Here is a 25,390-nt window from a genome sequence, read left to right as displayed (position 1 = left end):
AGGTAATGGAAGGACTGAGAAGCCTATGGAGGCCAGGGGGACAGCTTGGAAATGAACAATGCTCAGTTTCACCTCCTAGCCTTGGGGCTCCTAGGAGGCAGGAAGAGAAGATGTATTACCCAACGTTCTCTCCTCAGCCTCTGGCATAATACAATTTTTTCAATCTAGTCAACAACCATGAAATGTTGACAGAATGAATTAGTCATTCTAATAACCTAAGATCTTTTGACCTAGAAGTTTCTAGAAAATTTTCCCTGCTTCAGGCCCAACATTTCAATATATCTTACCATGGAAACAACTTTAATTATTTGCACTTCTGATTATTTAGGTTTTAGATTATAAGACATTTAAACTGTCACAGTATGAAACACAAATTTTATCATATCCTTTTCAAGAAATTGGATTCATTGTATAGAAAAAAGTGTTTTCCTATTTTTAAAGAAAATAAATCTTTACAGCTTCTAAAGTAGATATCAGATCACAAATGCTAAAATTTTTATATTGTATAGTCTCAGTTTTAAATATTGAGACTCTCCTGAAGTTCATTGCATCAGAACACAAGTTTGTACTCCAGTTGTCATGTCAGTGTCATATGAGCCCATGCGATTTCCATAGATGACTCTCATTGGTATAAGCCCATAACTCTCAATGTTTTTGTTCATCCACAAGATTGATTCATTCCAGAATAGTTCAGAACAAAACACAGACTGACAAAAAGTCTGACTACACAGATGGATAAACCAAATGGGGCTATTTAAGATGAGACAAATGTAAAAGAAGATTATGTTCTCTGAGGCATAGTACAGGCTACAGTTAGTGGAAAAAAATCAATAAAAATAAGAACATGGGCTTTGGCAAAATGAGAATGCATGTAGTTTAAAGATATTGTAACAAAACATGGCTAGGGAGTAAGCACAACAAATATATATTAATAGCATGATATTAGGTGATAGATAAAAGATTAAAAATTAACAGAAAATCTGGAGATGCAGTGATGCATTTCTGCTGCAGAATATACTTAATGGTGACACTGATACACAAAGCATTCATTTAAACAAGAGGTTGCATTAGAAACAGGTGTGGTGTGGTTCATTTTAATTACATTGCTCTCTTGGTTAATAAACAAGATCAAATATATCTCCCTCCACTTTTTTCCAGTCATTTAACATCTCCGAGTCTCAGATTTTCATAATACCTCCCTTTTTGAAATTAGGGAGATGGGCCAGATGATTGAGGTTTTCTGGGTTTCTTAATATGTATAATTATTGCTTAATGAGATTCTGGTATGGACATCAATCAGCATAATTATTATGGGGTTTTTTTGGTCGAAGGAAATAAAGATGGAATCAAATTAGCACAAGGAAAGTGAAGTTTGTTGTAATAATACAAAGAGGGTTCATTAGAGGTTGAAGTATTAAACATGTCCAGACCTCAGGAGAACTAGAAGTAGGAAGCAGAAAGTCTTTATGAACTTGGTCACTCATTCTCTAATGATGCTGTTTCTCCTATGGCTATTTTCTGCATCTTTCTCCATTTGTTTCTTCTTTTGCAAGCTGGCTTCCTCTTTTTATTCATAGTCTCTCCTCTCTTATAAATTCATAATAGCAGTGCAGCACTAGTTCTATGTCATGACCTTTGCACTTGGTCCCACAACTCCTGTATCAGATCCTTTATCCAATAGCAAATTTCAGGGAGAGAACTTTGTTTGGTCCATCTCATCTTTTTGAGCCAGGCACAGTTTTATCACCTGCCTACGGACCAGCTGGTCTTAACTTAGACATCTACTCTTCATTCCCAAGGTGTGAGGAGGGCAGAATCGTGTGCTATAGAACGTGGTCATGCTCAATCAGCAGGGACTGTAGGCATGGCAATTTCCATCACAGAAGGTTCTGTAGAAGTGATGCACAGCTCTACTATATCAGCCTTTGGGGAAAGCAGCCTTAGCTTTGGAAAGAGTGGATCTCAGAGTTCAATGAACTGGCATAAATGTTTTATAAGGAACAGGAATTTGTGCTTGGGACTCCTTATGATGTATAATGTACAATCAAATCAGTGAAAGATAAAATGCAAATGTGTGCAGGGGCCTTGGTTCTTTCATATATATATATATATATATATATATATATATATATATATATATATATATATATATATATGAAAGTTCTCCCTTTTCTTGGGAACAGTTTGAAAAGGAGGGATTGCTCACATGATCCTTCTGAGCAGATGCAATGTTACTAGATGTTAAAGCAATATTTTGTCTCTTCACTATCAAGTTAGTTTGACCTGTGTACTTACTATGGAGGCAGCTAATAAGAGGCTTCATTTTTCCAGCCCACTATGAAGTCTTCTTAGAGCTCATTCTGATAAAATGCATACCTAAACCATATAACTCTTTCTCCCTCCTCTGATGCTAGATAATTAATGGATTTTTATCAAATGATTTATTATGTTGAAGTGGCAAATTGTAAACCATCTAATGCTGGCATCCCTTACACAAAGTTTCGAGGAATATATAAAAGTTCAAGTAGACATGTTGTTGATGATAAAGGATTTTGAAATATTTGACTGATACTAAAAAGGAAGATATTTTCATTTAAGGCAGGGTTTCATAACCTTGACATTACTGACATTTGGAGCCAGATAATTCTTTGTTGTAGGGGATGCACTGTTCAGTATATTAGGTTGGGGAGCATCCCTGGCCTTTACCCACAGATGCTAGTGTTACCAAGTCCAAACTCTTACTGCTCACCACACGACAGGCCAACAAATTGAGAGATGAGGTGTTGGGGCAAGGAGTAGCTATTTTGTTTAGAAAGACAGAAAACTGAGAAGATGGCGGACTAGTGTTTCAAAGAACCATCTTACTCGAGTTACAATCCAACTTTTTACGTCTATATGAACGGAAAAGTGTTAAACCTTTAAAGGTCAAGCCTGGGAGGCAGAACATGAAGAAAGGGCTATTATGTATATTCCAGGCTATAGGACACATTCTTTTACAAAGGTGCAGAGCTAGCATGCTAAGACAGGCAATAGAGCACAAAGGTTAAAACTAAAAGAATAGATCCAATATGGAGTCAGGTTTGTTCTTCTCTGTGATGTTAGTTGCACACATGGTACTCCCAGTTGTAACAACCAAAACTGTCTCCAGACATTGCTAAATGTCCTCTGGGAGACAAAAATCACCCAAATTTTAAAACTACTGATCTGAAAAGAATGTTACCTTTCTCTATCTGACTTATTTCACTAAGCATAGTACCCTCCAGTTCCATCCATGTTACAAATGGCAAAATTCCATTCTTTTTATGGCTGAGTAATATTCCATTGCATATACACACACACACACACACACACACACACACACACACACACACATCTTTATCCATTCATCTGTTGATGGACATTTAAGTTGATTCCATATCTTGGAATGCTAAGTGTATGCTATCACTTATATGTGTAATCTAAAAAGTAAAACAAATGAATGAATATAACAAAACAGAAACAGACTCACAGATATAAAGAATAAACTAGTGGTTACAAGCTGGGAGGGAGAAAGGGGGAGGGGAAAGTTAGGGGTATGGGATTAAGAGGTACAAACTACTATGTATAAAATAAATAAGCTACAAGGATATACTGTACAACATAGGAAATATAGCCAATATTTTGTAATAACCTTAAATGGAGTATAATCTACAAAAATTTTGAATCACTATGTTGTACACCTGAAACTAATATAATATTGTATATCAACTATACTTCAATAAAAATAAGTGAATAAATAAATAAAAATAATGTTTCCTTTATTCTCCAAAGAATTGCTTTGATTTATTAGAAATATTTTTATTTTTTTTTAACATTTTTAGATTTAAAAAGTATGGGTTTTGGAGTTTAATTGTGCCCTACTAATTTGGTATCGTCTAACCTGCTTTTCCTCAATGAATCAAATTCTCTCATACCTGAGTTAGCCTGACGAATTTCATTAGCAATCTCATACCAGTTAATCCCATTAATTTGCCTCAGTGTCGAGTCCCCTATGGCCCATAATTTCTAAATACGTCACACTTTCTCTCAAGGAGTAGACTGCACACTTGAGAAAGCTGGTTGAACACTTAAAACACACCTTGAAGAAAAATGATTTCAGCATTCTTGGCCAAAGTATTAATACCTTTTATTTCTTTCCAAAAACTTTCCATCCTCCCTGGAGTGCTTGTACTTTAGACTAATGAAGGATTAATAAAAAACCTGTTGTAACAGAGAGCAAAATACAGTAATTTTAAGCCTTTCTTTTCCATCTAAGAATAGAATACACCAAAACGATACCGTAGGCTTTATCATATGCAGATGTGACTATTAATATTTAAGGTGCAGATAGAAAAAATAATTTATTTAAAATTCAGTAAGTAGTTTCCCAGAGATATAGATCATAAATTCTCTCAGGGAGAATTTGCCTATCTCACAAGGTTGTGAAAACCACAGAGCACAGAGCACTTTCTAGAAGGAAATTATTGTCATGCATGTGGTAAAATATACATAGTAAGGATATATTGCTCTGTTTCAGGTCTTTCCATATTTTGCATCATTATCATCACAATTATCATTAGCTTCAAAAAGTTTTTTTAAGGTTATCAAACTCATGGGTCCATATAACCATTTATCATAGTATCAGGTCCCAGATTAAGATAGCAATGAATAAGAAGAAAAGTCCTGAAAGATACTTATTCCACATCACCCACTTCCCAATGTAAAATACTAGTATCCAGAAATTTCCACTGAATGACTTCTTATTGCAAACAGGGTAAGTTACTGCTTTAACTGAGAAATATGGTGTGAGGTTTAGTCAATATTTACTGAAAATAGAGTGAGCTGTGTAGAGCAAAGATCTCACTACTTGTGTATAGTTCTCTCTTTACAGGAAACAAAATGGTTTCCAGAAAGGGAAGGGGAAAGTCTACACACACACACACACACACACACACACACACACACTTAATCTATGCAGAGATCATTCATGTTTACATTATTTTCTCCTCCCACTCTCCATTATTTACTTACCACAAACATATTTTAATTATAACATTAGTTGTTAGAGTATTATTTGTCATTATAATCATTTGTATTTTTTTATATCTTTATTGGAGTATAATTGCTTTACAATGGTGTGTTAGTTTCTGCTTTATAACAAAGTGAATCAGTTATACATATACATATGTTCCCATATTTCTTCCCTCTTGCGTCTCCCTCCCTCCCACCCTCCCTATCCCACCCCTCTAGGTGGTCACAAAGCACCGAGCTGATCTCTCTGTGCAATGCGGCTGCTTCCCACTAGCTATCTATTTTACGTTTGGTAGTGAATATATGTCCATGCCACTCTCTCACTTTGTCACAGCTTACCCTTCCCCCTCCCAATATCCTCAAGTTCATTCTCTAGTGGGTCTGTGTCTTTATTCCTTTCTTACCCCTAGGTTCTTCTTGACATTTTCTTTTCTTAAATTCCATATATATGTGTTAGCATATGCTATTTGTCTTTCTCTTTCTGACTTACTTCACTCTGTATGACACAATCTAGGTCCATCCACCTCATCACAAATAGCTCAATTTCATTTCTTTTTATGGCTGAGTAATATTCCATTGTATATATGTGCCACATCTTCTTTATCCATTCATCCGATTATGGACACTTAGGTTGTTTCCATCTCCTGGCTATTGTAAATAGAGCTGCAATGAACATTTTGGTACATGACTCTTTTTTTTTTTTTTTGCGGTATGTGGGCCTCTCACTGCTGTGGCCTCTCCCGCTGTGGAGCACAGGCTCTGCACGCGCAGGCTCAGCGGCCATGGCTCACAGGCCCAGCTGCTCCGCGGCATGTGGGATCCTCCCAGACCGGGGCACGAACCCGTGTCCCCTGCATCAGCAGGCGGACTCCCAACCACTGCGCCACCAGGGAAGCCCCATGACTCTTTTTGAATTATGGGTTTCTCAGGGTATATGCCCAGTAGTGGGATTGCTGGGTCATATGGTAGTTCTATTTGTAGTTTTTTAAGGAACCTCCATACTGTTCTCCATAGTGGCTGTACCAATTCACATTCCCACCAGCAGTGCAAGAGTGTTCCCTTTCTCCACACCCTCTCCAGCATTTATTGTTTCTAGATTTTTTGAAGATGGGCATTCTGACCGGTGTGAGATGATATCTCATTGTAGTTTTGATTTGCATTTCTCTAATGATTAATGATGTTGAGCATTGTTTCATGTATTTGTTGGCAAACTGTATATCTTCTTTGGAGAAATGTCTATTTAGGTCTTCTGTGCATTTTTGGATTGGGTTGTTTGTTTTATTGTTATTAAGCTGCATGAGCTGCTGGTCGGAAAAGATACTTGATACAATTTCAATTTTCTTAAATTTACCAAGGCTTGATTTGTGACCCAAGATATGATCTATCCTGGAGAATGTTCCATGAGCACTTGAGAAAAATATGTATTCTGTTGTTTTTGGATGGAATGTCCTATAAATTTCAATTAAGTCCATCTTGTTTAATGTATCATTTAAAGCTTGTGTTTCCTTATTTATTTTCATTTTGGATGATCTGTCCATTGGTGAAAGTGGGGTGTTAAAGTCCCCTACTATGATTGTGTTACTGCCAATTTCCCCTTTTATGGCTGTTAGTATTTGCCTTATGTATTGAGGTGCTCCTATATTGGGTGCATAAATATTTACAATTGTTATATCTTCTTCTTGGATCGACCCCTTGATCTTTATGTAGTGTCCTTCTTTGCCTCTTCTAATAGTGTTTATTTTAAAGTCTATTTTGTCTGATATGAGAATTGTTACTCCAGCTTTCTTTTGGTTTCCAGTTGCATGGAATATCTTTTTCCATCGCCTCACTTTCAGTCTGTATGTGTCTCTAGGTCTGAAGTGGGTCTCTTGTAGACAGCATATACATGGGTCTTGTTTTTGTATCCATTCAGCCAGTCTGTGTCTTTTGGTGGGAGCATTTAATCCATTTACATTTAAGGTAATTATCGATATGTATGTTCCTATTACCATTTTCTTAATTGTTTTGGGTTTGTTATTAGTTTCTTGCCTAGAGAAGATCCTTTAGCATGTGTTGTAAAGCTGGTTTGGTGGTGCTGAACTCTCTCAGCTTTTGCTTTTCTCTAAAGGTTTTAATTTCTCCATCAAATCTGAATGAGATCCTTGCTGGGTAATCTTGGTTGTAGGTTTTTGTCCTTCATCACTTTAAATATATCCTGCCAGTCCCTTCTGGCTTGCAGAGTTTCTGCTGAAAGATCAGCTGTTAACTTTGTGTGTTACTTGTTGTTTTTCCCTTGCTGCTTTTAATATGTTTTCTTTGTATTTAATGTTTGACACTTTGATTAATATGTGTCTTGGCATGTTTCTCCTTGGATTTATTCTGTATGGGACTCTCTGTGCTTCCTGGACTTGATTAACTATTTCCTTTCCCATATTAGGGAATTTTTCAACTATAATCTCTTCAAATATTTTCTCAGTCCCTTTCTCTTTCTCTTCTTCTGGAACCCCTATAATTTGAATGTTGGTGCGTTTAATGTTGTCCCAGAGGTCTCTGAGACTGTCCTCAGTTCTTTTCATTCTTTTTTCTTTATTCTGCTCTGCAGTAGTTATTTCCACTACTTTATCTTCCAGGTCACTTATCCGTTCTTCTGCCTCAGTTATTCTGGTATTGATCCCTTCTAGAGTATTTTTAATTTCGGTTATTGTGTTGTTCATCGTTGCTTGTTTCATCTTTAGTTCTTCTAGGTCCTTGTTAAATGTTTCTTCCATTTTCTCTATTCTGTTTCCAAGATTTTGGATCATATTTACTATCATTATTCTGAATTCTTTTTCAAGTAGACTGCCTATTTCCTCTTCATTTGTTAGGTCGTGTGAGTTTTTATCTTGCTCCTTCATCTGCTGTGTGTTTTTCTGTCTTCTCATTTTGCTTATCTTACTGTGTTTGGGGGTCTCCTTTTTGCAGGCTGCAGGTTCGTAGTTCCCGTTGTGTTTGGTGTCTGTCCCCAGTGGCTAAAGTTGGTTCAGTGGGTTGTGTAGGCTTCCTAATGGAGTGGACTAGTGCCTGTGTTCTGGTGGATGAGGCTGGATCTTGTCTTTCTGGTGGGCAGGTCCAAGTCTGGTGGTGTGTTTTGGGGTGTCTGTGGACTTATTATGATTTTAGGCAGCCTCTCTGCTAATGGGTGGGGTTGTGTTCCTGTGTTGCTAGTTGTTTGGCATAGGGTGTCCAGCACTGTAGCTTGCTGGTCGTTGAGTGAAGCTGGGTGTTGGTGTTGAGATTGAGATCTCTAGGAATTTTTCGCCGTTTGATATTACGTGGAGCTGGGAGGTCCCTTGTGGACCAGTGTCCTGAAGCTGGCTCTCCCACCTCAGAGGCACAGCAGTGGCTCCTGGCTGCAGCACCAAGAGCCTTTCAGCCACACGGCTCAGAATAAAAGGGAGAAAAAGTAGAAGGAAAGAAAGAAAGAGGATAAAAGAAAAAAATAAAGTAAGGTAAAATAAAATAGTTATTAAAATAAAAATAATTATTAAAAATGTTTTTAAAAAGTAAAAAAACAAACAAACAAAAAAACGGACGGATAGAACCCTAGGACAGATGGTGGAAGCAAAGCTATACAGACAAAATCTCACACAGAAGCATACACATACACACTCAAAAAGAGGAAACGGGGGAAAAAAATCATAAATCTTGCTCTCAAAGTCCACCTCCTCAAGTTGGGATGATTCATTGCCTATTCATGTATTCCACAGACGCAGGGTACATCAAGTTGATTGTGGAGATTTAATCCACTGCTCCTGAGGCTGCTGGGAGAGATTTCCCTTTTTCTTCTTTGTTCGCACAGCTCCCAGGGTTCAGCTTTGGATTTAGCCCCGCCTCTGCGTTTAGGTCGCCGGAAGGCGTCTGTTCTCCGCTCAGACAGGACAGGCTTAAAGGAGTCGCTGATTCGCGGGCTCTGGCTCACTCAGGCCGGGGGTGGGGGGAGGGAGGGGCGTGGCGTGTGGGGCGGGCCTGCGGCGGCAGAGGCCTCTCTGACGTCGCACCAGCCTGAGGCGCGCCGTGCGTTCTCCCGGGAAAGTTGTCCCTGGATCCCGGGACCCTGGCAGTGGCGGGCTGCACAGTCTCCCCGGAAAGGAGGTGTGGAGAGTGACCTGTGCTCGCACACAGGCTTCTTGGTGGCGGCAGCAGCAGCCTTAGCGTCTCATGCCCGTCTCTGGGGTCCGCGCTTTTAGCCCGCGGCTCGGGCCCGTCTCTGGAGCTCCTTTAAGCGGCGCTCTTAATCCCCTCTCCTCGCGCACCAGGAAACAAAGAGGGAAGAAAAAGTCTCTTGCCTCTTCGGCAGCTCCAGACTTTTCCCCGGACTCCCTCCCGGCTAGCCGTGGAGCACTAGCCCCCTTCAGGCTGTGTTCACGTCGCCAACCCCAGTCCTCTCCCTGCGCTCCGTCCGAAACCGAAACCGGAGCCTCAGCTTCCAGCCCCGCCCGCCCCGGCGGGTGAGCAGCGAAGCCTCTCATGCTGGTGAGTGCCGGTCGGCACCGGTCCTCTGTGTGGGAATCTCTCCGCTTTGCCCTCCTCACCCCTGTTGCTGTGCTCTCCTCCGTGGCCTCGAAGCTCCCCCCCTCAGCCACCTGCAGTCTCCGCCCGCGAAGGGGCTTCTAGTGTTTGGAAACCTTTCCTCCTTCACGGCTCCCTCCCACTGGTGCAGGTCCTGTCCCTATTCTTTTGTCTCTGTTTATTCTTTTTTCTTTTGCCCCACCCAGGTACGTGGGGGGGTTTCTTGCCTTTTGGGCGGTCTGAGGTCTTCTGCCAGCGTTCAGTAGGTGTTCTGTAGGAGTTTTCCACGTGTAGATGTATTTCTGATGTATCTTGTGGAGGAAGGTGATCTCCGCGTCCTACTCTTCCGCCATCTTCCTCCAAGACTCTCATTTGTATTTTATAATAAGTTTTTACTCATCACACATTAAAACTTTCTTTGTTGAGGAGAATGTGGAGTAAGGATTTTGCCTCATGGTCTCATTGTGAGGAAATCCTCTGTAGCGCTCACGAGAGTTGGAGGCTAATGTGTATTCAGCGTGAGTAGTGAAACATGTAACCCATTGCAGATTGTGCTAAGCTAGTCATTCATTTTCTTACATTGTCTGAATTACAAACAAGACCCCAACAACAAGACTTACAAGACAGACAGTTGCTTACTTTCATGGTTACCAGCGTCCTTCTTCCTGCAGGTTCTTTTATAAACATCTCTTTAAAAGTGGAATTGCTTATGAAAACGAATACGTACACTCCAAATAATTTGGAAGTATGATATTAATCTTTAAATAGGAACAATTTTTGAAGATAATATATTTGTTTAGCATGTTAGTTTCTAAAGTACTTGCACCATGATTCTCCCAAGTAATGCTTTCAATAAGCTAGTAAAATGCTATTTTTATTTTAGAAATGAGACATCTGACATATAAGGGGTTAAGTTAGTTGCTCATGGTTACATAGCTCTACATGTGGTAGATTTTGGAATGGAGGTGTTTTAGAATCTAAGGCCCAGAATCTGTTCAATTCATTGTCCTCCAAAAAGGTATTGATGTAAAGAACTTGAAGAGGATGCAAATGCAGATGTTAGCAGTTGAGAAGAGAATTGTGTATAACCCTGTGGGTTCTCTTTTTCTGTTAAATGAAGGTAAGGTGGAAGGAGGTTTCAGACCTATAAAAAGGATATTGTATGATTAGTAGCGAAGAGCAAATGTCCTTGTCATTGAACAAGAAAGAATGGCTTTGAATTATTGCAAGATTATTTGTGAGTAAACAGTGTAAGCATTCTTGAATGTAGTGGTTAAAGGACATTGGAACTCATTATCTAGAACAAATATTGTTTTATCATTTAAGATATTTCAGAAATTCATAAATATCCATATAGGTATCTAGATGAAGTGCAGTTTGCCCAGATGTAAGACATGATCGGAGCCAATGCTTCCCAAACAGTGGTATATATAACAATGGCAGTACACAGAGTTATGAAGGAATTATGATGTGTTTTCTTAATTGTTGCTAAAGCATCCAGCTAAAGCTGTTGACAGATAAATATCGTTTAAAAGAAAAAGTGAACCTTCTGTTTTTATAATATTGGGACCGCATCTTAAGTCTTTATGATTTTACTGCTACCTCTTATCCTTTTAATGGACAATTACACTTTGTATTAATAGAGTTCTTTAAAAACATACAACTAAAGCTCTAAGATAATCTTCACCATTCCTCTCCTGTGAGCTTGACACATTTATTGAGCCCCAATCTTCCTGTCTCTCACTGCCAGGGGAAACCTGGGCAGAAAGAAAAGTGCAAAGGTATGTCCTTAGTGTAACCTTTTACAGGAGATGGGGAAACAAACTCGAGTACAAACCCATCTCTGAACTCAAACCAATTCCTGAATCAAGCAGTACTATAAATACAATATCCAGAGGTAGATTTTTGTGAACATGAATCTACAGGTACAACTTCCCTTTACAGCCTTCCCCATGATATCATTACCTTAACATCAAACCTTAAATTTCAATTAAATGGATTTACTCTATATTGGTGCAAATGCTTCTGCATGCATTCAATTATTGCACTAGTACTTCTAACCTATCGGTTGCCCTATACTTGGAGGTGCAAATTTCAATATATTCAAATATAACCTTGTAGGGGAGGTTGGTGAGTCAACCTAGCACAGGGAGATCAGCTCAGTGCTTTGTGACCACAGAATGGTGAGTCTCTAGGTATCCACAGTACCACATGCTATCACATTCTTACCAAAAAGGCTTTTAGATGGTGATGATGATGATGATGATGATGATGATGATGATGATGATGATGGTGGTGGTGATGATGGTAAAATTCTTTGTTCGGTTTCCTTTTTTTGCAGGATTATACACTCACCATGTATTTCCAGCAGTCTTGGAAAGACAAAAGGCTTTCTTATTCTGGAATCCCACTAAACCTCACGCTAGACAACAGGGTAGCTGACCAACTCTGGGTACCAGACACCTACTTTCTGAATGACAAGAAATCATTTGTGCATGGGGTTACAGTGAAAAATCGAATGATCCGACTGCATCCTGATGGAACAGTTCTCTACGGACTCCGGTAAGCAGCTTTGTGTTGCATGTTTTACTGTTGTTGTTCACGTTGTTTAATTTTTACTCTTGGAAATGGACAGAGGAGGAGAAAGGCAAGTAGGTGAATATATAGACTCTTTAATCTTTATAATAAAATTGTATTAAAGTTCAGAAAATCTCTTTAGAACAATTCGAGCTAAATCTAGACAACTTTGTCCATCAAAGGAAAGTGAATTTTTTTGCCGTGATCCTCAAATAATAAACATAGTAATAATATGTGTTTTTGTTAGACAGATTTCACATCCAGCTTATTCTAGAAGTTAAATTTTTTTTAGCCAATTATTTGATTATCTTCGTTCCACCCAGACTCAATTACAATGTGTTCTAGGTATTCTCTATAGCTACTTAATTATGAAATGGAATTGAGAAACAACATTTTGAAGAAATAGGAAAATATTTTGTGGTGACTTTTAGAAGATGCAAAGTGATTTTATTCCCTTAAATCTCTTATGTTTTCATTTTTATTTTCATGTATGTGATCCACATTAAATTAATTTTTGTGTTTCTTATGAGGTAGGGATTGAGGTTCATTTTTTTCCATATGGCTTTACAGTTATTCTAGTACTGTTTATTGAAAAGACTTTGCTTTTCCCTTCAGATAGTGTTGGTACCTTTGACTGAATAATTGTGGGTCTATTTCTAGGATTTATTTTGTTCCACTGTTCTTTTGGTCCGTCCTTAGACAGTATCACACTATTTAATTAGCATAGCGATTTGTTAAGTTATGAAGTCCCATAATGTAAGTCCTTCAACTTTATACTGACTGTTTAAAAATTGCTTTGGAAATTCTAGGTTCTTTGCACCTCCCTATAACTTTTAGGATCAACTTGTTGATTTCTACCCAAAAAAGTCTGCTGCGCTTATAATTAAGTGCATTGAATCTATAGATCAGTTTGGGGAGAATTGATAATTTAAAATTATCAGGTTTTCTAACCATGAATATATCTTTATATGTTTATGTTACCTTTAATTTCTATCAACAATGTTTTGCACCACAGAGTGTTTTGTTTCATTTATTTTTTTTAAAGAATCAAGTGTAAAAGAGGTATTATACACTTATAGAGGTCTGTTACTAACACTCAGGTAGTTAAGGGTTGATTAAAACTTTTAGGCTACAGTTCAAATCAGCTACCAGTTTTACGAAAGAAATATTTGAATTGTAACATGTTATTGTAGGATGTGTAGAGTGGTGGTTCTTTAACCTTTGTTAATCTTTGTGATCCCTTTGAGAAGCTGATGAAATTTTCCTATTATTTTACAGTATTCATAAGTGCCCTAAAATCCTTTATATGGCATCAATGCCAAGCTAAAACTGTGGTTAAGGGCCAACAGTCTAGAATTAATGTGTGTCCAATATCCGAAAACAAAATGCAAGTGAAAAGAATTTATCTATGATAAAACTTTTTTTTAAAACATCTTTAATGGAGTATAATTGCTTAACGTTGTTGCATTAGTTATCTGGATATAACAAAATGAATCAGCTATATGCATACGTATAGCCCCATATCCCCTCCCTCTTGTGTCTCCCTCCCACCCATCCTGTCCCACCCTCTAGGTGGTCACAAAGCACCGAGCTGATCTCCCTGTGCTAGGCAGAATCTTCCCACTAGTATCTATTCTACATTTGGTAGTGTATATATGTACATGCCACTCTCTCATTTCGTCCCAGCTTACCCTTCCCCCTCCCCATGTGTTCAAGTCCATTCTCTACATCTGCGTCGTTATTCCTGTCCTGCCCCTAGGTTCTTCAGAACCTTTTTTTTTGTAGATTCCATATATATGTGTTCGCATACGGTATTTGTTTTTCTCTTTCTGACTTACTTCACTCTGTATGACACACTCAAGGTCCATCCACCTCACTACAAATAACTCAACTTCGTTTCTTTTCATGGCTGAGTAATATTCCATTGTATATATGTGCCACGTCTTCTTTATCCATTCATCTGTCGACTGACGCTTAGGTTGCTTCCATGTCCTGGCTATTGTAAAAAGAACTGCAGTGAACATTGTGGTACATGACTCTTTTAGAATTATGGTTTTCTCAAGATATATACCCAGTAGTGGGATTGCTGGGTCGTATGGTAGCTCTATTTTTAGTTTTTTAAGGAACCCCCATACTGTTCTCCACAGTGGCTGTATCAATTTACATTCCCAACAACAGTGCAAGAAGGTTCCCTTTTCTCCACACCCTCTCCAGCATTTATTCTTTGTAGATGCTTTGATGATGGCCATTCTGACGGGTGTGAGGTGATACCTCATTGTAGTCTTGATTTGCATTTCTCTACTGATTAGTGATGTTGAGCATCCTTTCATATGTTTGTTGGCAATCTATATATCTTCTTTGGAGAAATGTTTATTTAGGTCTTCTGCCCATTTTTGGATTGGGTTGTTTGTTTTTTTGATATTGAGCTGCATGAGCTGCTTGTATATTTTGGAGATTAATCCATTGTCACTTGCTTCACTTGCAAATATTTTCTCCCATTCTGAGGGCCGCCTTTTCATCTTGTTTATGGTTTCCTTTGTTGTGCCAAAGCTTTTAAGTTTCATTAGGTCCCATTTGTTTATTTTTGTTTTTATTTCCATTTCTCTAGGAGGTGGGTCAAAAAGGATCTTGCTGTGATTTATGTCATTTATGTTTTCCTCTAAGAGTTTTATAGTGTCTGAACTTACATTTAGGTCTTTAATACATTTTGAGTTTATTTTTGTGTATGGTGTTAGGGAGTGTTCTAATTTCATTCTTTTACAAGTAGCTGTCAAGTTTTCCCAGCACCACTTATTGAAGAGGCTGTCTTTTCTCCATTGTATATTCTTGCCTCCTTTATCAAAGATAAGGTGGCCATATGTGTGTGGGTTTATCTCTGGGCTTTCTTTCCTCTTCCATTGGTCTATATTTCTGTTTTTCTGCCAGTACCATACTGTGTTGATTACTGTAGTTTTGTAGTATAGTCTGAAGTCATGGAGTGTGATTCATCCAGCTCCGTTTTTCTTTCTCAAGATTGCTTTGGTTATTTGGGGTTTTTGTGTTTCCATACAAATTGTGAAATGTTTTGTTCTACTTCTGTGAAAAATGCCCTTGGTAGTTTGATAGGGATTTCATTGAATCTGTAGATTGCTTTGGGTAGTATAGTCATTTTCACAATGTTGATTCTTCCAATCCAAGAACATGGTATATCTCTCCATCTGTCTGTATCATCTTTAAATTCTTTCATCAGTGTCTTATAGTTTTCTGCATACTGGCCTTTTGTCTCCTTAGGTAGGTTTATTCCTAGGTATTTTATTCTTTTCATTGCAATGCTAAATGGGAGTGTTTCCTTAATTTCTCTTTCAGATTTTTCATCATTAGTGTATAGGAATGCAAGAGATTTCTGTGCATTAATTTTGTATCCTGCTACTTTAACAAATTCATTGATTAGCTCTTGTAGTTTTCTGGTAGCATCTTTAGGATTCTCTATGCATAGTATCATGTCATCTGCAAACAGTGACAGTTTACTTCTTCTTTTCTGATTTGGATTCCTTTTATTTCTTTTTATTCTGATTGCTGTGGCTAAAACTTCCAAACTATGTTGAATAATAGTGGCGAGAGTGGGAAACCTTGTCTTGCTCTTGATCTTAGTGGAAATGGTTTCAGTTTTTCATCAACTCAATCTCATCATTGAGAACGATGTTGGCTATGGATTTGTCTTACATGGCCTTTATTATGTTGACGTAAGTTCTCACTATGCCTACTTTCTGGAGGTTTTTTTTCATAAATGGGTGTTGAATTTTGTCTCAAGACTTTTCTGCATCTATTGAGATTATCATATGTTTTTTATCCTTCAGTTTGTTAATATGGTGTATCACATTGATTGATTTGCGTATATTGAAGAATTCTTGAATCCTGAGATAAACACCACTTGATGATGGTGAATGATCCTTTTAATGTGCTGTTGGATTATGTTTGCTAGTATTCTGTTGAGGATTTTTGCATCAATGTTCATCAGTGATATTGGCCTGTAGTTTTCTTTTCTTGTGACATCTTTGTCTGGTTTTGGTATCAAAACCTCTGCTATATTTTGGTATCAAAACCTCTGCTATATTTTGGAAGAGTTTGAGAATGATAGGTATCAGTTCTTCTCTAAATGTTCGTTAGAATTTGCCTGTGAAGCCATCTGGTCCCGGTCTTTTGTTTGTTAGAAGATTTTTAATCACAGTCTCAATTTCAGTGCTTGTGATTGGTCTGTTTATATTTTCTATTTCTTCCTGGTTCAGTCTCGGAAGGTTGTGCTTTTCTAAGAATGTGTCCATTTCTTCCTGGTTGTCCATTTTATTGACATATAGCTGCTTGTAGTCATCTCTCATGATCCTTTGCATTTCTGCAGTGTCACTTGTTACTTCTCCTTTTTCATTTCGAATTCTGTTGATTTGAGTCTTCTCCCTTTATTAATTTTTTTGATGAGCCTGGCTAATGGTATATTAATTTTGTTTATCTTCTCTAAGAACCAGCTTTTAGTTTTATTGAGCTTTACTATTGTTTCCTTCATTTTTTTTCACTTATTTCTGATCTGATCCTTATGGTTTCTTTCCTTCTGCTAACGTTAGGGTTTTTTGTTCTTCTTTGTCTAATTGCTTTAGGTGTAAGGATAGGTTGTTTATTTGAGATGTTTCTTGTTTCTTGAGGTAGGATTGTATTGCTATAAACTTCCCTCTTAGAACTGCTTTTGCTGCATTCCATAGGTTTTGGGTCATTGTGTTTTCATTGTCCTTTGTTTCTAGGTATTTTTTGATTTCCTCCTTGATTTCTTCAGTGATCTCTTAGTTATTTAGTAGTGTATTGTTTAGCCTCCATGTGTTTGTATTTTTTGCAGTTGTTTTCCCGTAATTGATATCTAGCCTCATAACATTGCGTTTTGAAAAAGATACTTGATATGATTACTATTTTCTTAAATTTACCAAGGCTTGATTTGTGAACCAAGATATGGTCTATCCTGCTGGAGTATGTTCCATGAGCACTTGAGAAGAAAGTGTATTCTGTTGTTTCGGGGTGGAATATCCTATAAATATGAATTAAGTGCATCCTGTTTAATGTGTCATTTAAAGCTTGTGTTTCCTTATTAATTTTCATTTTGGTTGATCTGTCCATTGGAGAAATTGGGGTGTTAAAGTCCCCTAATATTATTGTGTTACTGTCGATTTCCATTTGCCTTATGTATTTGTTAGCATTTGCCTTATGTTTGTTAGCATTTGCCTTATGTATTGAGGTGCTGCTATGTTGGGTGCATAAATATTTACAGTTGTTATATCTTCTTGGATTGATCCCTTGATCATTTTTTAGTGTCCTTTATTGTGTCTTGTAATAGTCTTTATTATAAAGTCTATTTTATCTGATATGAGAATTGCTACTCCAGCTTTCTTTTGATTTCCAATTGCATGCAATATCTCTTTCCCTCCCCCCACTTTCAGTCTGCATGTGTCCCTAGGTCTTAAGTGGGTCTCTTAGACAGCATATATACAGGTCTTGTTTTTATATTCATTCAGCCAATCTATGTCTTTTGGTTGGAGCATTTAATCCATTTACATTTAAGGTAATTATCAAAATGTATGTTCCTATTACCATTTTCTTAATTGTTTTGGGTTTGCTTTTGTAGGTTTTTCCCCTCTCTTGTGTTTCATGCGTAGAGAAGTTTCTTTAGCATTTGTTGTAACGCTGGTTTGGTGGTGCTGAATTCTCTTACCTTTTGCTTGTCTGTAAAGCTTTTAATTTCTCTGTCAAATCTGAATGAGATCCTTGCTGGGTAGAGTAATCTTGGTTGTAGGTTTTTCCCTTTCATTGCTTTAAATTTGTCCTGCCACTCCCTTCTGGTTTGCAGAGTTTCTGCTGAAAAATCAGCTGTTAACCTTATGGGGATTCCCTTGTATGTTATTTGTTGCTTTTCCCTTGCTGCTTTTAATATGTTTTCTTTGTGTTTAATTTTTGATAGTTTTATTAATATGTGTCTTGGTATGTTTCTCTTTGGGTTTACCCTGTTTGGAACTCTCTGCTCTTCCTGGACTTGATCGACTGTTTCCTTTCCCGTGTTAAGGATGTTTTCGACTAACATCTCTTCAAATATTTTCTCAGACCCTTTCTTTTTCTCTTCTTTCTGGAAACCCTATAATTCAAATGTTGGTGCATTTAATATTGTCCCAGAAGTCTCTGAGACTGTCCTCAATTCTTTTCATTCTTTTTTCTTTATTCTGCTCTGTGGTAGTCATTTCCACTATTTTATCTTCTAGGTCACTTATACGTTCTTCTGCCTCAGGTATTCTGCTATTGATTCCTTCTAGAGAATTTTTAATTTCATTTATTGTGTTGTTCATCGTTGTTTGTTTGCTCTTTAGTTCTTCTAGGTCCTTAGTAAACGTTTCTTCTATTTTCTCCATTCCATTTCCAAGATTTTGGATCATCTTTACTATCATTACTCTAAATTCTTTTTCAGGTAGACTGCCTATTTCCTCTTCATTTATTTGGTCTGGTGGGTTTTAACTTTGCTCCTTCATCTGTTGCATATTTCTCTGTCTTCTCATTTTGCTTAACTTACTGTGTTTGTGGTCTCCTTTTTCACACGCTGCAGGTTCATAGTTCCCGTTGTTTATGGTGTTTGCCCCCATGGGGTAAGGTTGGTTCAGTGAGCTGTGTAGGCTTCCTGGTGGAGGGGACTGGTGCCTGTGTTCTGGTGGGTGTGTCTGGATCTTGTCTTTCTGGTGGGAAGGACCGTGTCCGGTGGTGTGTTTTGGGGGTATCTGTGAACTTATTATGATTTTAGTCAGCCTCTCTGCTAAAGGGTGGGGTTGTGTTCCTGTCTTGCTAATTGTTTGGCCTGGGGTGTCCAGCACTGGAGCTTGCTGGTTGTTGAGTGGAGCTGGGTCTTAGTGTTGAGACAGAGATCTCTGGGAGAGCTCTTGCCAATTGATATTACGTGGGGCCAGGAGGTCTCTGGTGATCCAATGTCCTGAACTCGGCTCTTCCACCCCAGAGGCTCAGGTGTGACAGCCAGCCGGAGCACCAAGACTCTGTCAGCCACACGGCCCAGAAGAAAAGGGAGAAAAAAAAAAGAAAGAAAGAAAAATAAAATAATATAAAATAAAATAACGTCATTAGAATAAAAAGTTTTAAGAACTTATTAAAATAAAATTTTTTTTAAAGTAATAAAATAATAGAAGTGAGCAACGAAACCAATAAACAAATCTACCAATGATAACAGGCACTAAAAACTGAACTAAGATAAACATGAAAATCAGAAACTGGTCAGTTGCATACAGCAAATCCCAAGTCTACAGTTGCTCCTAAAGTCCACAGCCTCAATTTTGGAATGATCATTGCCTATTCAGGTATCCCACAGATGCAGGGTACATCAAGTTGATTGTGGAGATTTATTCTGCTGTTCCTGAGGCTGCACGGAGAAATTTCCCTTTCTCTTCTTTGTTCGCACAGTTCCTGGGGTCCAACTTTGGATTTGGCCCTGCCTCTGCATGTAGGTCACCCTCTGGCATCTGTTCTTTGCCCAGTCAAGAGGGGGTTAAAGGAGTGGCTGATTAGGGAGCTCTGGTTCACTCAGTCCGGGAGGGATGGATGGGTGCAGAATGCAGGGCAAGCCTGCGGGGTAGAGGCCAGCGTGATGTTGCAACAGCCTGAGGCATGCCATGTGTTCTCCCGGGGACATTGTCCCTGGATCATGGGACCCTGGCAATGGCGGGCTGCACAGGCTCCCAGGAGGGGAGGTGTGGATAGTGACCTGTGCTCACACACAGGCTTCTTGGTGGCTGCAGTAGCAGCCTTAACATTTCATGTCCATCTCTGGTGCCCGCGCTGATAGCTGTGGCTTGCGCCCATCTCTGGAGCTCGTTTAGGTGGTGCTCTGAATCCCCTCTCCTCACACACCCCGAAACAATGGTCTCTTGCCTCTTAGGCAGTTCCAGACTTTTTCCCAGACTCCCTCCCGACTAGCTGTGGCGCAGTAGCCCCCTTCAGGCTGTGTTCACCCATCCAACCCCAGTCCTCTCCCTGGGATCTGACTTCTGAATCCTGAGCCTTAGCTCCCATCGCCCATCCACCCTGGTGGTGAGCAGACAAGCCTCTCAGGCTGTTGAGTGCTGCTCGGCACCGATCCTCTGTGCGGGAATCTCTGCGCTTTGCCCTCCGCACCCCTGTTGCTGTGCTCTCCTCCGCGGCTCCAAAGCGCCCACCTCCGCCACCCACAGTCTCCGCCCGCGAAGGGGCTTCCTAGTGTGTGGAAACCTTTCCCCCTTCACAGCTCCCTCCCACTGGTGCAGGTTCCATCCCTATTCTTTTGTCTCTGTTTTTCGTTTTTTCTTTTGCCCTACCCCAGTACGTGGGGAGTTTCTTGCCTTTTGGGAGGTCTGAGGTCTTCTGCCAGCGTTCAGTAGGTGTTCTGTAGGAGTTGTTCCACATGTAGATGTATTTTTCATGAATTTGTGGGGAGGAAGGTGATCTCCACATCTTACTCCTCTGCCATCTTGAAGGTCCTCCCTGTGATATAAGTTTTGAATTTATACTAATGGTTGGCTATTTAGTTGATAGCTTTGGTCTTCATTTGCACAGTAAAATAGCTTCAGTTGATGCTGGCAAAATGATCTTTGGAATTTTCCCACTCCTTCAGTACCCCAGGAGCTGTCAACTCTAGTTAAAAATCTCTGACCTAAAATCTTCTCAGAAAAATGGTGAAATAAACTAACAAGTCCCTTGAGTGTATTGATATTTCTACAGATGAAATCTACTCATCCAAGAGCAGTGGTGGTCATTAGTGATGGTTCATACAATGGAAATCAGTTGTAATTTTTCTATTACCTATGTAGCTTCTATCACATATAACTAAGGTATAAAGTGATGAATTATCCTTCTGAAGTTTTCTAAGAGAATAATTCTGTGACCCAACTTAGCAGGCCTATCGACTACATGTATATTCACTGTATGTGATTACTCAAAAGTGTATAAAAAATTGTTTTGTTAAAAAAAAAAAAGACACCTCGACTTTTTGCAAGCAAGAGTGTGGGTTGCATTCTCAGTTTATAGAGTCTCACTTCAGGCATTTTCTGAATTATTGGCAGCCTCTACCAATGGCAACGATGCAAAGGAAGAAAAATATCTGAGAACGATGAATTTGAATACACCTCATTTTAAAATGAGAAAACTGAGGCATAAAAGGGGGAGGGGCCTGATCTAAGGGCACAACAAATGATAGAATTAGGACTAAAATCCAGGTCTCCTGATTCCCATACCTGTGCTTTTCTCACCCCACTGTCTTTCAGATGAATTTAAAGTCAATACCTTCTTCCAAGTTGCATAGCATTGCTTTCTCCTTTTTGGAGCCAACCCAGGCCTTTGTAGCTAGGATCCCGCCAACAGATCTCTCCAAGAAAAACACAAATGCTTCATCTATTATTGGACTCTGATCTGTTTCTGGCATTGGCTTTTTTCATAAGAGCCTCACCAGTCTGATATCTCTCCCCTCCTTCCCATATTCCTCTCTATCTCTTCCCTCACAGATTTGGTTTTCTTTACCCTAGAGGTTATAAATATCCTGGAGAAACCATGAGGTATAACAACTGGTATGATAACTGGAGTCAGAGGACCAAAGTTGGGCTCAAACTCTATACCATTTTCTGATTGCTTGACCTTAAATAAGTTATATAAATTTACTGACCCTTAGTTTTATCATGTGCAACAATGGACTAAGGAAGTTCTAGTGAAATAATGAATATGTTAATACATATAAATTCTAAGTTATATTTTTGTAAAGTTGTTGTGCCTGATATTGCCTTACTAGGTACTGGAAAAGCTGTGTGCTGAGGGTGGTTCTCTAACTCCCAGGTGTGTCAGTGACCAAAACAGAGATACAGCTGTCCAATTAAGAAAACATTCACTGAGTGCCAGTATGTACAATACACCCACTATTCTGGCCCTGGGAATAATTCTCCAGAAGCCTGGTAGAAATTTATCATTGTGACAGAGTGGAAGCACCTGGGACTTTGAGTCAAAGAGACATGTGGCCTGACTAGTTTGTGCCCTACAGTAAGCTATTTCCTCTCTCTTGGCTTTAGATTACTCAGCCTTAAAGAGAAAGGAATTAGACAAAATCATCCCTAAATTCTCTGTCAAATCTAAATTTCAGTGCTTCTATGATCCTATATTATGGCTGTTCATTTTCATTCCTCTGATATAACATTTTCTAGGCTTAGAAAGGACAATCTGTACTTTTCTCTTTGTAGTTGTCTTTTCAGGAATAACCACCATATATCACTTCCTAAACACAGGCACTAGAAAATCCTTATAGTATAACATAGGTGTTGACATATTTATGGCTGTACTTATTGTAGACAAGGGATCAGGAGAATGAAACTTCCTGCCTCATCCATAAGTCCAGATATAGTCATCATGAAATGATACCATGCATTAATGGGTTGTTTTTAGCAATTATGGGGTCAATGGGATTTTCTGAACGCACCTGAAAGCCTCTTTAACTAGGAACTCCATAATCATAAGACCATATCAATAAATTGAATCAAATTTTGCTATATTCAAACTCAATATGAAATGTTATAATCTAGTTTATATAAAGGCACAAGAATAGAGTTAGCTGTTTGCTATTTTTGTGAACTATGTCAAATCATATTTTATACCCCAGAGATGGCACATGGTTGTGTAAACACTCTAAAATGACAGAGTGGTGTCTGATGGGGGTCTGGTGCTTCTAGAAGAGCCAGGGTACTGTGCAACAGGCATTCAGTACATAGAAGAAACTACATCCCATTGTGCTTCTTACTCTCAGATTTCCGTTGCTGCGACAAAATGTGTCACACCAAGGAATAACCCTGCAATCATGATTACTTCCTATTCCACTTTGCCAGGGATCTAAATAAAGGATGGATGTCTGAGATGTGCTGTAAGATGTGGCAGGAGATGGGACTTACATCCATGGTACACGAGCCCTCCGCCCTGCTCCTCTCAAGGCATATAATGTCACTTTCTTTCTTACTCAAAAGTGGAGACTAAATATCAACTCCCTCAATGTCACAGTTCAAATACTTAAAATTCTTCTGTCTTTCCTCCCTTCCTTCCATTTAACTCTGAGGAAGATTTTCTCTTCTTTCTAAGGCTAATCTTGCCATATACACATTTATCTTATTGCTGGATGCCCTTCAGAATTTGCTCCTCTTTTTAATTAAATCTTCAGTCTTTCCTCTGCTGGCTCCTTCTCTTTGATTTTCTCTTCAAGCACCAGTCCTCATAATAGCTTTGGTTTCCTCTGCTTCCTCACCACCCATTTACTCCTTAGGCTCCAAAAACATGGCTCCCAGCCATGCTCCTTTCCTAAAACAGCTCTGTCAAAATTTACCAGAGCCATTGCTGGTTCTGTTTATAGTCTTGACTTCTCCGAACGATTTTTTTAAATTAATTAATTAATTAATTTTATTTTATTTTTGGCTGCGTTGGGTCTTCATTGTTGCACACGGGCTTTCTCTAGTTGGGGCGAGCAGGGGCTACTCTTCGTTGCGGTGCACAGGCTTCTCATTGCGGTGGCTTCTCTTATTGTGGAGCACAGGCTCTAGGCACATGGGCTTCAGTAGTTGTGGCTCACGGGCTCAGTAGTTGTGGCTCGCGGGCCCTAGAGCTCAGGCTCAGTATTTGTGGTGCATGGGCTTAGCTGTTCCACGGCATGTGGGATCTTTCTGGACCAGGGATCAAACCCAAGTCCCCTGCATTGGCAGGCAGACTCCTAACCACTGCATGGGAGGCATATTCTTAACCACTGCACCACCAGGGAAGTCCCTCTCTGAATGATTTGGGAGTGATTATTGACTTTGACTGTAGGATTTCCAAGATTCAGCACAAGTTTTTCATTATTCTTGTTCTCTCTTTTTGTTGTTCTATCACTGTTTCTTCTTTTGCCTCTAATTGTGAACTAGAGGGGTTCCTTGAATTTTGAACAACTCATTGAATTTAACAGATCAAATATCTAGAATATGAAATCACTGAGCTCAGAAAAATATTTGTAATCACTTACTGAGCATCTGTATGTGGATGCTTGCCCTGCCCGTTATTCCTGACATAATCCCTATTTCATATTATCTGTTTTTCCTAAAACCAGCTCTTCCTCCTTACACAGCTGCTAACAAAAGTCATCATCCTCCCAGTCAGTAAGCATAAACTTGTAGGCATCTTTGACTCTATATCTCTTTTGTCCCAAGATGCAATCTGTTGCTTCTACTCCACTCTATCTCGACCATCTCCGTTCCCAAGCTACTTCCATCACCTCAATTAACATCACCACTATTGGTCACTTCCTGGCCAGCTTCCTATCTTAATTTTACTTGTTCTCATCACTGTCATAGTATTCTTTCTATAGTGCATCATATCAATCACACACACACACACACACACACACACACACACACACACACACACACACACACACACACACACCCCTAACAATGCCTCTATAGTCCCCATAAAATTAAGTTTTCCTTCTCCTGTATGAAATCTGAGACCCTCTGCATATGACCAAAATGTCTTTCAAACATTTCCTTCCTCCATGAAGCCTAAACTTTTATGAAACCATTTACTTATTTCTCTAAACAAACCTAGGGCATTTCAAATTCAAATATGTCCCAAATTTGCCAAGATCATATTTATACCAAAAAACTGTTAGTTGTTATCTGAAATTCACATTTAACTGGGCATCCTGTATTTCATCTGGCAACCCTCCAGCCCTGCTAAAATTCCCTCCCTTCTCTATCCCCTGACGGTTTCCCCACTTCACCACTTTCTCCCATCTCTCTTCTTTTCTTAAAAGCCTCTCTCAAATCCCACTTTCTCCATGAGGACTTTTACAGTATTCCCAACCAGATAAAAACTCATTCTCATTTGATACCTTACTTCATTTTAATCTCCTAAAGGCCCATGAGACTTGTAACTCTCTTAAGATGTTTTATCTTTCTGTGTCTTGGAGTTATTTTCCTGTGATGCAAACAAGATTGTATATTTGTTGAAAATATGAACTGTATTTCTTTCACCTTTGTATACACTTTCTCAAACCAAATAAATGTTTGAAAAATTGAAATGAAAATTTGTAAGATGCAGTCACCTGACTCATGATAGTTGTCAGCTGCAACATTTCATATATCTAAATGATGGCTTTTAACCAGAGATCCATTATCACTATTAATGACCAGATGTGTTCTGC

At 38.9% G+C, this 25,390-nt stretch overlaps 1 protein-coding gene across 1 annotated transcript in view; it reads left to right on the top strand.

The window, feature by feature from the left end:
* GABRB1 (gamma-aminobutyric acid type A receptor subunit beta1) overlaps positions 1 to 25,390 on the top strand; it is a 384,587-nt gene that overhangs the window by 118,983 nt on the left and 240,214 nt on the right. The window contains exon 4 of the mRNA XM_060012606.2: positions 11,918 to 12,138. Coding sequence (XP_059868589.1) covers positions 11,918 to 12,138 — 221 coding nt within the window. The remainder of the gene's footprint in view (positions 1 to 11,917; positions 12,139 to 25,390) is intronic.

The sequence above is a fragment of the Delphinus delphis genome, chromosome 5 (genome assembly GCF_949987515.2).
Source record: "Delphinus delphis chromosome 5, mDelDel1.2, whole genome shotgun sequence".
Taxonomy (NCBI): Eukaryota; Metazoa; Chordata; class Mammalia; order Artiodactyla; family Delphinidae; genus Delphinus; species Delphinus delphis.
This window is presented reverse-complemented; position numbering and strand designations above follow the sequence as displayed.